This window comes from Megascapheus bottae, chromosome 26, assembly GCF_031878675.1.
Source record: "Megascapheus bottae isolate mThoBot1 chromosome 26, mThoBot2.hap1, whole genome shotgun sequence".
In the NCBI taxonomy this organism is placed as follows: domain Eukaryota; kingdom Metazoa; phylum Chordata; class Mammalia; order Rodentia; family Geomyidae; genus Megascapheus; species Megascapheus bottae.
Genome location: NC_143534.1, coordinates 13,989,444 through 14,002,788, shown reverse-complemented (window position 1 = coordinate 14,002,788; position 13,345 = coordinate 13,989,444). Strand labels below are relative to the sequence as shown.

General features: G+C 35.8%; 1 protein-coding gene across 5 annotated transcripts in view; it reads right to left on the bottom strand.

The window, feature by feature from the left end:
- Nucleotides 1-4,701: 4,701 nt before the first annotated feature.
- Nucleotides 4,702-13,345, bottom strand: part of Malrd1 (MAM and LDL receptor class A domain containing 1) — a 361,316-nt gene continuing 352,672 nt past the window's right edge. For 4 of the 5 annotated variants that reach the window (XM_090318991.1, XM_090318993.1, XM_090318994.1 and 1 more), the window contains 2 exons: nt 7,779-7,854; nt 4,801-4,969 (listed from right to left, as the gene is read on the bottom strand). In XM_090318991.1, coding sequence (XP_090175117.1) covers nt 4,886-4,969; nt 7,779-7,854 — 160 coding nt within the window. In that variant the 3' untranslated portion in view covers nt 4,801-4,885. Of the gene's footprint in view, nt 4,970-7,778; nt 7,855-13,345 lie in introns of all 5 variants that reach the window. The other variant, XM_090318992.1, reaches the window with a different exon arrangement.

Below are 13,345 nucleotides of genomic sequence, written 5' to 3'. Positions count from 1 at the left end.
TGATAAATTCATTGCCATTCTGAATTTCAGATTCTTCTTAGGCTAATGTTAGTTTTGTTATTAAGCCTTCCTGTGTTCTATTTGTTTTGATGATCATGTACATTACTACTATAGTATATTTATTACTTTGTTGATTTTTAATTTGTTGATTTGTTTCTGATAGTACTTCAACATACTGCCTATATTCCTTAAGAAGAGAGACCAGTTATAATCCATCTTTGTTTTCTAGCACAGAGACTAGGCCATAGACAATAATAGGACAAAGTATCTTTTCTGTTCAATTGTCATGGCTTCTGAATTCTAACATACCAAGATACTTTTTAGAGCCTATGTATACTCACTGTAAAATACACAAAGTCCAATACTGTTTCCCTGAATAATTTTGTATGTCTTAAGTTTCACCAAGACTAGGGGAGATTTTAAGCTATTAGAAACATATTTGGTCATCCAACTCTTCCTGTGGGAATGACTAATCTGAAATTTCCCAAAGTTGCATCCTAGCATAATATTTTCTTGTTACTACACTTTGGGATGCATCAATGAAATTTCTTGTGTTTTTTTCTTCTTTGTTTGTTGATTTTTTACTAAGAAAAGATTTTTTTCCACTAAGAACAGGATTATTTATATAAAAACATCTGAGGCCTCAAGGTTTTCTTTCACATGAGCCTTTTTATCATTTATTTATGATATTTGTTTTTCTTTTTAGTGGATGAGTAAAATGAGAGAGCATTCTTTCTTATTCTTCAGCTTAATATTTTTATACTTACCCATCTTGATTAATTATAACTATGTGCTGCAGATGTCCTCCATTTAAACTGGGTCATTTAGTGTAATTATACCTTTTCCACACAGCCCAGATCTATTGCTGTTATTTTCCATGGACTGCCGCAGTTATGTGCCTGAATAGAATTAAGATCTCATCATCCTGTGTCATGGGATATTATTTCATGGATGATGAGAGCGAAACAGAAACCAGCATGAGGAAAATTGTTCCTGTAATAGCAAAAGTAAGACACTTTTATGACTGTTTTGAGGTTTCTGAAAGTGGAGAAACTGCCAAATGACACCGCTAACACCTGTAAAAAAAAAAAATAGAGGCCATTTCACAGATGTGAACTGACGGCTGGCATGGCAGTAAGGAATCGTGTCACCACTGGAGCTAAGTTTTTAAGAATTGTATCATGGCCTTGGTAACGAACGTCCTCACACCATAAGACCATTTACTTTTTTTTCTTTTTTTTTGTTGATCGAGGCCCTTGAACTCTGGATCAGGGTGCTGGCCCTGAACTCTTCAACTCAACGCTAGCGCTCTACCACTTGAGCCACAGGGCCATTTCCAGGTTTCTGGTGGTTAATTGGAAATAAGAGTCTCATGGACTTCCATGCCCAGGCTGGCTTTGAGCCGTGATCATCAGATCTCAGCCTCCTGAGTAGCTAAGATTAGAGCCATGAGCCACTAGCACCTGAGCCAGTTCTAAACAATTAAAAATTCTGAATTTCAAAACACTCCAAAGTATTAACCTTTTTGAGTGTTTAACTGAAGCTAGTACTAGTAGGAAATTCTGCACCTCTCCTAATGACAGGCAGAGCTCAAAATACTAAAAATCACTAGGTCAAATTGCATTTAGGCTACATGTGTAAGGCATGCTTGAAATATAAGTGAATCTTATTATTGTGTAACGTCTCTTAGGATATCTTATTTTACATACGCAAACATTTCAAAATTTAAAACAAATCCAAAGTCAAAACCTCTTTGTCCCAAACATTTTAGATAAGGAATATTCAATATGCATATTCTGTCTAAGTCATTTCATTGAGTTTTACGAATCCAAACAATGGCTTTGCAATAAGTAACATTTGTGCTGTCATTTATTGAGTCATTGCTTCATCTCATTTCTAACCAGTGATTATGATCTGGAGTTTAAAAATGAAATTAGTTTAATTTGTTGAAGAAAATCAGGATGGAAATGTGATTCCACCTTCACATTGGCATAGACTAGAATGAGAGAATCATATTACCCAGTGCATATTAGAATCACAACTGTGATACTCAGATGTCTCACATTACTTTAACTTGTTGAAATCTGAACACATTCTCATTTCAAATCTGTCAGAAGTCACGTGTGATTTTACATAGGACAATTCATAAAGAAAGTGACCACTTGGCAGGTATTTATTAGAACATTAGCCATGAGCAAAAGTGCTGAGTGAGCTCCAGTATCAGCAAAATCAATCTGTCAATAAATGAATCTGCAGCTGGAATCTAGGAGAGAATGAAAGCTGCACACTAGCAGAGGTCTATTGTATGCATTGTAATTCATGACGCCTTCTCTGAGTTCTCTTAATGTAAATATTGTGGAGAAATTAGGGGCAAGAGCTTCTTCCATTGAGATGAGTGCCTCAAACAGTGATCCTTCCAATCTCAGGCTCCTCGAGTTGAGAATACACATGTGAACCATCCTGCTTGACTTGGTGACTTGGTTTTTGATTTTGTGAGCCAATTTTATTATAGATTATAGAAGAAAATATGTTTATGTTGCTAAAAAAAGACATTAGGGGCAAGTCTAATTATTCTACAGTGAGTAAATCTAATTTTTTAAATTATAATTAGTGATGGGTTAAATATTAGCATAATATCTAGTCTTAAAAAGGAGTGGATAAAGAAATCAGACTTATTTTTCCTGACAAACTATATTGTCATTCCTGTCACTGGCTCAAGATTATATTGACAATAGGTAATTATACTAATTTCCTCAGACATTGTCAAAATAAAAGCATTCTGTACACATATTATGAACTCTAAGGAAGTTGTCTTCCAAAACAAAACCTAAGTAAACAAGGAAATGTTTCAGAAGCTAGGAGAATAGAAATCTCTATTATTTCACATTTGAAAAAGAAGATGTGTTCTTCAGAGCAATTCACTCCCTCAGAATGTTTAATGATAGATATCAGAGTGCAGTTTTTGTTTGGGTTTTTTGGGTGCTGATTCTTAGGTTTGAACTCGGGACCTGGGTACTGTCCCTGAGCTTCTTTTTATTCAAGGCTAGTACTTTACCACTTGAGCCACACTTTTGGCCTTTTTTTGAGTAGTTTATTGGAGATAAGAGTCTCATGGAGTTTCCTGCTGAGGCTAGCTTCAAACTGCAACCTTCAGATCTCAGCCTTCTGAGTAGGTATGATTATAAATGTGAGCCATTGGCTTCCAACTTAATTCGAGCTTCTTTTTTAAACTTTATTTTTTATTGTTGGGGCAATGTATAGTTATATTCGTCAGGCATTACTTCTCTTAATATGAGCTTTTTAAGAGCATCCTTGTATCCACAGATTCATAGTTATGAAGTTAAGTCCAGACTTGACACGTACCTCACTTGTTTCATTGAAATTTGATACTGTTGCTATTGAAAGAGGTGCCTTTTCCTCTTGCAATTAGTTATTTAAGGAGTGTGACATTTGATTTCACTTGTTTTAGTATTAACCCTGGCAGTGGTTCTTCTAAATATATTAGCCAATGTAGTCAGAAGCATTTTGTATGCTGAAACAAAAAAGTAAAAAGAAAGAAAAGTAAAACCTTTAAGAATCACAAAGCTGGGGCTGGAGTTTGGCCTAGTGGTTAAAGTGCTTGCCTAGCATGCACGAAGACCGGGGTTCGATTCCTCAGTACCACATACATAGAAAAAAGCCAGAAATGGTGCTGAGGCTCAAGTGGTAGAGCTCTAGCCTTGAGAAAGTCCAAGGACAGTGCTCAGGCCCTGAGCTCAAGCCCAGGACTGGCAAAAAAAAAAAATCACAAAGCTATCATCAGTGTGACAGTGAAATGTCTAAAAGTGGTTGCTGGAAATGCATCCTGGGAAGTGGCTACTCCATGTGCATCCTGGGAAAGCAGGGCATACAGAAAGAAATGTGACTTTCCATGCCTCTAAATTTTGCTGTGCACATAGTGAAGCTGCAGCTTACTAGCTGGCATCTACTGCATGGGGGAAATGTGCTTCCGAGTGGAGTGTGGGAGCTGAGATTTGAACAACTGAGTTCTTGCTCGAGACACAGAGCTGTCACAAACACTAAACTGGTATGTAATGATTGATATGTCATTTGAACCACTGAAGATCTTTTTAGTTTCTTGTAGCCCAATGCTTATTTTATATCTATATATAATCTTATATATTAGCAGTATTTCATATCTATATGTATTACTTATGTAATCATTGGAAAAGGGTAAGTTTAGGATTATTTACTCCACATTATTCAAAATATGAAAGTAATTTCTGTTATGGTTATCCTGATTAGTATTATTATGATTTGTCTATTTTTCCTAGTTGTATAACAAGCTTATAAGCTAAACGTCAAAAAAAAAAAAAAGAGTTTTTGTTTTTTATTTATTTTTTGCCAGTTGTGGGGCTTGAACTCAAGGCCTGAGCACTGTCAATGGACTTTTTCTCAAGACTGGAGCTCTACCACTTGCCACAACACCACTTCCAGCTTTTTTGTATGTATGTAGTACTGAGGAATTGAACCTGGGTCTTCATACATGCTAAGCAAGCACTCTACCACTAGGACAAACTCCCAGACCCCAAAAATAGTTTTAAAAGTTCTTTATACTTAGGTTGCAAAGCCATTTGATGAGTATAACAAATAAACTAAAAAGCCAAAGGAAAATAAGCTGATTCAGTAGAACACTTTATTAACATATTCAGATATACAATGAAATAAAGAACTGATTCTAATTTCATGAGAACATTTAATACATTAAGTAAGCATTTTTATAAATGCTATAATTATGCTAGCATTTCAAATCTCTTTATTTTTCTTTTTATTTTTACTGTAAGATCAGCTTGGAAATTGGCATTTTCTGTTAACAGCACATATGGGATTAAAGTTGATCTTGATGCTATGATTTGGGATGATGAGATATGGTCTCCAAGTTTCCAGGTGTTGTTCCATAAAATGGATTTGAGAAGGAGTACACAGAATTCTAAAAAGTAAACACATTTAAAAGGTTAGGATTTTAGGTATTGAAATAAGAAATGTCTACAAGTCCACACAGTAAGCTTTAACAGATTTCTTCCGGAGGAATATCCAGCATGTCCTCGTGTCTTTCCCTGGTATATCCAGCATATAGCATACATCTGTATCTATGCCAGAAGTCTGGGTCTTCTCCAGAAGGGCCTCTGGACTGGGGCACCAACTGAGAATGAAGGAATGATAGGATGAAGGACTGATTCCACTATGTTGTCTAATGCTTTCTTTGCCACTGATTCTACTCAGCGCACTGTATTAAGATAGACTAAACAAAACAAAATCATGAAAGAAATTCAAGTTGATAGACTCATCACTGACAAACTGACTTCTTTATGGGTGTGTGTGGGTTCCAGTAAAATTCTAATGCTTATATATTTATTATCTTCAAGTAGTTGTACAAAGGCATTTCAAATTAACATTCTACATAAACAAATACATTGCTAGCAAAGAAAAAAGAATCCAGAAAACTGGATCTTAAAGATTAAAAAGACTTAAGAGTTACAGATATAAATCCAGGTGCACATGTTTTTACATAGTCTGATTTTCAAAATGTAAAAACCACACAAACTTAGGTCTCAGATTTCTGCCTATCTGTCAGACAAATGGGATAGGTTGAACACTTATTATTGGACGGTATCAAGAAATTATTGCTAAATGTCTGGTATGATATCCTGGTTATATTCCTTTGAGGTATTTAATCCATTGAAGAAACCACTAAGTTGTAAAGTTGAAATAAAATAATATCTGGTATTTGCTTAAAAATCTTCCAGTGAGCAGAGTAGATACATAGGAGGAGAATGAAAGATGGCTTGAATATTGATAGTGCATGAATGTTCTCCTCTCTTCTCTGAGTATCTACAGCAGAGTATGAGTTTTCTGAAAGAGTTCTTCAGATAATATTTGTAAGAGATCAATTTTTTTTCTGTGATGATATCAGAAAATATTGGCTTAGTTTATTTAATGTAAAGACATTCTTGTGAAAAAATAGAAATCAAAACAGTGCAACAAAGATCAGGAAATCTGATTTGATTATTCCAGTTAATCTTAACAAGGGCAAAACAACTATGGAAAGGGTCTATGAAAAAAGAATAACTGTCTTTTGTCAGAAAATACAAAGAAATCACTCTGCAGTTTTCCTGGAGATATCAAGTGTTCCACCATACATATCCATGGTGAAAACCAGCTTGTAAGCATGTTGAAAGAGGAATCTTTGATTTTTTTAACCTCTTCCTTTGTGTGCTGAGAAACATGGCTCTCAAGTTAACGGAAGCTGAACTCTCAGCGGGGGTGTGGGGGAGAGAATACATAATACCTTCCCAGGCAGTTTTTAATGACTATAACTTTGTGTGATAATATAGAAAATTTTCAGATAATGATAGTTAACTTACGTTTAGGACACAAAGTTTAAATCGTTTTCTGCAGTATAGACATTTAACATTAGTTTTTACTACATCTTTCTGATTTGGTTAATTAAATACTGTGGGTTTATACTTATTTCTGACCTCCTAGATAGGGATGCATTTTCACTTATGCTCTGGGTCTCAATTTACTTGGAAGATTATCAAAATTGATTATTTCTGTCACCAGAGGAATCTTCTACTTCTCATTTCTAGCAAAACCATGCTAACAGTGTATATCACATCATTCTGGAAGAAATGTAGAAATAAACACGGATGGCAGAGGTTGTGTCAGACTTCAGCCATACAATTCAAGCTTTGAAGCTACAAATCGGCCACCTTACCACTCATTTTCAATGTCAAGAGTAATGAAATAAAAAAAAACTTCTTTTAGTTTCTTTTATTAGAAGTGATCAAGGAGAAAACCCTTTAGCTTTCTACATAATCAGCTTTATAACAAAAGGACATACTTCTAAAGTCATATGTTTGGAAAGATTTATGGCTAGGCATAAACTCATTTCACACTACTTATATACATTTGAATGTGTATATATAAGTATTTATGTACATATACATACATATGTATACATGTATACTTACAAAAAGCATGTAATATTTGCCAAAGATATAATGTTTCAATTATGCAGGATGAATACCTGGAAGTCTCATTATAGTTAATAATGCAGTATACTGTGATTTGTTGAGAAAATATATCACAAATCTCAACATGCCCACTAACAGGAAACAAATGAGATGATGGGTTTATTAATTTATTTGACTGCAATGGCCACTTCCGTGTATATATATATATATATATATATATATATATATGCACCAGGAATCACTCTGTATAAATGAAATATACAGCTTTCATTTGTCAACTCTATATCAGTAAGGCTGGAATGAGACTCAAAAGGAAGGTAAGAGGATTTTTTTTCTTTGATAGTTACTCTTTAGCCTGCATGTTCTTTCACTGTCCTCTTCTAATTTCTCTCTCTCTACCTACATTTAAAAAGCACACAAAGCAACATCTTCCTTTCAGTCTTTTGTGAAGGACATTCAGTGAGGAGGTGGAGTGTACTGACTAATGTTGTTGGTTAAACTGGTACTTTTGAGAGATATCAACTCTGAGTTAATAATGAATTGATTTTTCCACTCAGACTAAAACTGGCCTGAAGTGAAAAATGCTCACTGAGTATTTGTAGAGTAGGAATCTGTTCTACCTCCAGTTGAAATAACCCCACTGGAATGTTTCTGTTCGCATAATGTAGAATACAGTGACACTAGCTGGTTGTGCTTCTAGTGGTGTGTGGCTGTGTGTGCAGTTCTGTTTGTGAAACAATGCAGATTACCATGATCACTTACCTCAATTTTCTCTGGATTGTTCCAATTCCCATAAACGGGATTAACAAAGGCACAGTTCCCAATCTCATCAGTTTTCCTTAAGGCACAAAGGGTCCACACAAAGAAAAGGCAGTAAGTACTGAAATATACCATAGTGCATTTTCAAGCCATTGGTGTTAGCGACCCGTGAGAGATGCCCTGTCTGGTCTGCACAACTTACTTTCCATGAATGTATTACCATCAGTAAAGACTTCTGTTTCAGGACATGAACCACATTTTTTAAAAATTTTATTGTCAGGGTAATGTATAGAGGGGTTACAGTTACATTCGCCAGGTACTGGGTCCGTTACTTCTCTCACAATGATACCCCTTCTCATGTTTTGGTCCGCGTTTCCTTCCCCCTACCAATAATCTTGTTTCCCCCCCTTCTCTTCCCTATTTAAAATAAAAAATCAACTACATTCTTGAAAGCAAATGTAATCTGAACATTGAGACATCAGAACCAAATAAACCCAAAGGGAATAAAAGTGACCCAAGTGGATTCCAAGACTTCTTAAAATAGTAAATATTACTCAAGTAATTCAAACAATGCATAGCCACAGAGAACAATGTAATATGTAGCTGAACTGCTTCCTAATAAATCCATCTTGGAGTCACGTAGACTACCAAACTGGCCAATTCTGAAGACCTTTTTCTTTCTTTTATTTATTTATTTTTTGCCAGTCCTGGGCTTTGAGATCAGGGCCTGAGCACTGTCCGTGGACTTTCTCAAGGCTAGAGCTCTATCACTTGAGCCTCAGCACCACTTCTGGCTTTTTTTCTATATGTGGTACCGAGGAATCGAACCCGGGTCTTCATGCATGCTAGGCAAGCACTTTAACCACTAGGCCAAACTCCCGGCCCCTTTCTCTCTCTCTCTCTTAATATCTCTCTCTCTCTCTCTCTCCTCTCTCTCTCTCTCTCTCTCTCTCTCTCTCCTCCTCTCTCTCTCTCTCTCTCTCTCTCTCTCTCTCTCTCTCTCTCTCTCTCTCTCTCTCTCTCTCTCTCTCTTAATCTCTCTCTCTCTCTCTTAATCTCTCTCTCTCTCTCTCTCTCTCTCTCTCTCTCTCTCTCTCTCTCTCTCTCTCTCTCTCTCTCTCTCTCTCTCTCTCTCTCGATGGAGAACACAAGACTGATTCTGGGATAATTGCCAGTGTCTTCAGGCCAGACAGGCAGAAAAAATATATAACACCTGAATATTTTCAGCCAATCAGAGTATATAAGCTCATTAATCAGTTTATTTAGTAAGAACCTCTAAATCCTAAAAGGCAATAAAGAGGAAACACTCACTGATCTGATTTTTTTGGAAAAAAATGCCCAGAAATGTGACTTCTAGTTGTCATTTACTGAAAACACATGGTCTTTGCAAAGAAGCCACTGCACTTCTGGGTCCAACAGCCCAATTTGGCCTATTCTGCTTGGCTGGCAAGACATTTTGCCCAGGGAATTAGTGTCTTGCAAGCCCTGCTATTCTCCCTGTTTTTTAAGCAATTGGCTTAAATACACAATAGATTAAGTATTTCACACTTTCTAAGGTTCCATTTGATTTTGGATAAATAAGGCCACATATAACATTTTTATAGATTATACTTTGAAAAACAGTTATATGTAAACTCTTAAGTCAGCAAGGATCTGTTAATTCCCTAACCACTAATGGAATATAGAGGTGTTTCTCCAATTAAATGGGATGACTTAAGTTTTAGATGCTTTGCCTTTACTTCTTCCAAGACCATTCATTGAGTTTTCAGAGTAGGAAGCTCTGTAAATGGTACGGATGAGGCGAACATCGCGGGAGCACTGCTCTCCAGCTGGAGACCCGGAAGAAAACAAAGGGCAGCTGTGAAATGTGTCAAAATGCCAAAGTAATAGCTTGTCCAGGAAAGACTGAACATGAGGTAGAGAGTACCAGAACAGAATGGGAATTAGGAATTATGTAAATATGAGATGGCCACAGAATCCATGGGATCAGAAAAATTAATCTCAGCTGAAATCAGGCATAAAATTAGGAAGCAAAAGGAAACCCAAACCATAGGGCTAGAGAGGACAGATGGTCCAAAAGCCAGGAACATGATTAGAAACCAAAAGGACAGGCTAAGAAGTCAACTGGTAAAAGTTGGACAGGAACACAAAACATTATGATATGAAGCAATGATGTTTGACGTTGGGACTACTGGGACCTCAGGTAACTCAAATCTAGATTGGCAGGCAAAGGTCTGACAAATGGATAAAATTCCCAGACTTTTTTTTTTTCATTTTGAAGCTACTGAGAGGGATTTTAATATTTTAAAAACATTTTCCATTAAAACGAAAAAGCAAACGGAGGCACTGATGTAGGGATTGTGCTGTTCTAATTGAGGACTATGATATCTGAAGGCCAGACTGTGGTGTTCTAATTAAGAAGGAGAGTCACTATGTGAGACACTGAAGGTGAGCAACTATAAATCCATCCTACTTCAAATTGTATCATTAGCTACCAACAACTTTTATGCTTCCTAGATCAAAATGCCAAGATGGCTGGGCTTAATTTATAACGTCTCTCCTACTTGTAAGTTAAACGTACAAGCCAGTGTGTGGAGAATATGGAACATCTCTATATAGATAGCTGAATTTTGGGGGACATTTTTGTGGGTCATGGCGCTTGAACTCTGGGCCTTGAGCTGGACCTCTTTCCTTTTTCTAGTGGTTAATTGGAGATAAGGGTCTTAAGTTCTTTAGTGCCCAAGCTGGCTTTCAACCTCAATCCTCAGACTCATCCTCCTTGGGTAGCTGGGTGAGATTGGGGGGGATAATTTTTTGTTACTATGGATGAAAGATGTTTTCTATACATAAAAGTATATGTGACACTTTTGTAAGAACATATCTAAATAATGAAGTAGAATGCTTCCCTGGGTGGAAATGGAATTCATTTATTCTGTGTGTTATGTTTACTGTATTTAATTTGGTTGGGTCTGATGAATGGTATATCTAGGGGTTGTCCCAGAGAAGTAAATCTCAGTTCTACACTTTCATATCCAACTCTGTCATCCTGAATTCTTTAATTCAGTTTCCCCAATGATTTCCAGTCATGAGATTTAGGGAATACAAAGCCTTCTGAATATGCTAATCTTTCAGATAAAGGAAAATACAATATAAAATCTGATTAAAATATTTCTTGGATGTATTTCTCTGTGCTAAAGTGAGGTCTTAGAAATGCTTGTTTTCTTTTTAAAAGGGTGTTGTTAATAATGTATTTTTCCTGTTCACAAAAAATCAATAAGCAATCCTTCCTTCCTTCCTTTCTTTCTTCCTTTCCTTTCCTTTTCTTTCCTTTCCTTTCCTTTCCTTTCCTTTCCTTTCTTGCAAGTCCTGGTGCTTGAACTCAGAGCCTGGAAGGCTAACACCTGTGCCACAGCTCCAAATCTGGAGGAATCAAGCCCAGGGCTTCATGTATGCTAGACAACCACTCTACCACTCCCTGCCCTCTTTTATTTTCTTTTTTTCTGCTTTTTTTTAAACCTGGGGGGATATATATATATATATACACACACATTTTGTTTTATATACATATATGTCTTTTGTTAATTTTTAACTTGTAATTATAGTTAGAGATTTCTGCAGAGTGTCTCCTGGGCAACTGTGAGTGTTGAATTACACATACACACATATACTTATACATATATATAACAGTTGATATATTTCATATGTACATATCAGCTTTCTCATCTCAAAATGTCACAGAAGTTTTATTTTATCGCCAGATTCTGATCATTTTTCATCTACCTGAACAGGCAGAAATTAAGAAAAGTTATTTCCAATTTAAAATATCGACTCTATCTTGTTCTTTTCATAATACAGATTTATGGTGTTTTGAAAAATAAACTAATGAAGGACCAAGAAAAAAATGAAAAATTTGTAGAAATTAGAAAACAGGAAATGCAAACTGAGTCAGAGGACACCAAATGGATAGTATACAATTGAGTTTGTGTTTTTATTCAATGTACAATGCACTTTTGACTTGAACATAATGTACAATGTCACATGGCATTGTTTTAAGTAAATATCAGTTGCTTTTACTTGGTAATTGCAAGTAATATCTTCCAAATACTATGCTGAATGTATAACAAGGTTTCCTCCATGGAGCAAATGTTCCATGGGATAAGGTGAAACATGGAAAGGAGCAGAAATATTTATAGATACCTTGAAGCACAATATTTCCACAGAGTATTCCATTTAGAGAGGGTATTTTCATATGTTCATGATATTTAAAAAGTCAATACAGAACTTACATTAGATTTGTTATGCAAATATATAGGATGAAGACTTAGATACGGTTCAAGCTCTAAATTGTTTTACTCTAATATGCCCAAAGTTATGAGTTCAAAGCCCAGGACTATGGAAACAAAAGATTGTGTAGTTATAGTAAAACTGTACAGTAGCCTTAGATATTAAGTGAAAAATTAAGTTTAATTTATTAGGTCAACTTAAATAAGTTATGTCTATTAGTGCGGGTTTATATGACTACTCACAAAGAGAGAAGTGATGAAAGAAGAAAGAAATGTAAATAATAAGCTATTGAATGTTTCTACTATTCAGAGATGATTTTACTTTAAAGAATCTAGGTCCAAGGAAGCAAGAATGAATCCAATTTGAAAGGCAAAGCTAAATATGAAGAAAAGCCATCTAAGAGTTCAATTTTTCATTGCCAAATCCATAAGGACCAAATACTTGGTTGGAAACAATTTAAGAAGAATGAGGTTTGAAAACACAACCAGAAATGCCACAGAGTAGAAGGAAAGAATTAATCATTTCGGGTCACATATCCAAATAACATGGACACTGAATTACGCTAAAGTCACTCACATGACAGAACAGATGCCATATTTTTTCCTTCACTCTATTTGACTGGAAATAAATATGTTGACCACAAAACCTGTCAATGCAGAAACACTCTCAGTGGCAAAAGCACTCAAGTAGGAGCATGCCAAAAAAATATGGGTGCAATTAGTGTGAACAGAGCTGACACAAGCTTGTAGAACTTAACCTTGAGGAGAACTCATGCAGCCAAGGAGAACTCTGCTTCTCAAGTGCACAGTCAGCATAATTCACAACCACCTAATGTAAACCAGATGTAGAGCAAGAGGATCCACTTGGAAAAGGGATTATAAAATGAGTTTTTTGACCTAGTGGAACAACTTGAAGTTAGTCTTTATGAAACAGAGAAGGCAAAGACATTTGTACAAAGATTCATTGCAAATTACGGGTAATAATAAAAAAACTAGACTCAACCTCAACATCTAATAATAGGACAATATTCAATGCTGATACACCACATTATATTGCTCTTTCAAGCAATATTTGAAGATCTACCCAGAGCTACAGGCAACAGTGATGTTTTTGAAAGTATGGTCTGTAGATCCATAGTTTTTTTAAAAAAAAAAAAACCCCAATCCACACTCCTTTCCTGGTACAAGTGAATGAACTGAGGTTCACAGAAGAGAAAGATCTTGGCTCCTGGGAAGGTGGTGGCAAAACAACAGAGTAACATACTAGGTGTCTTTAACTCTCCCCAT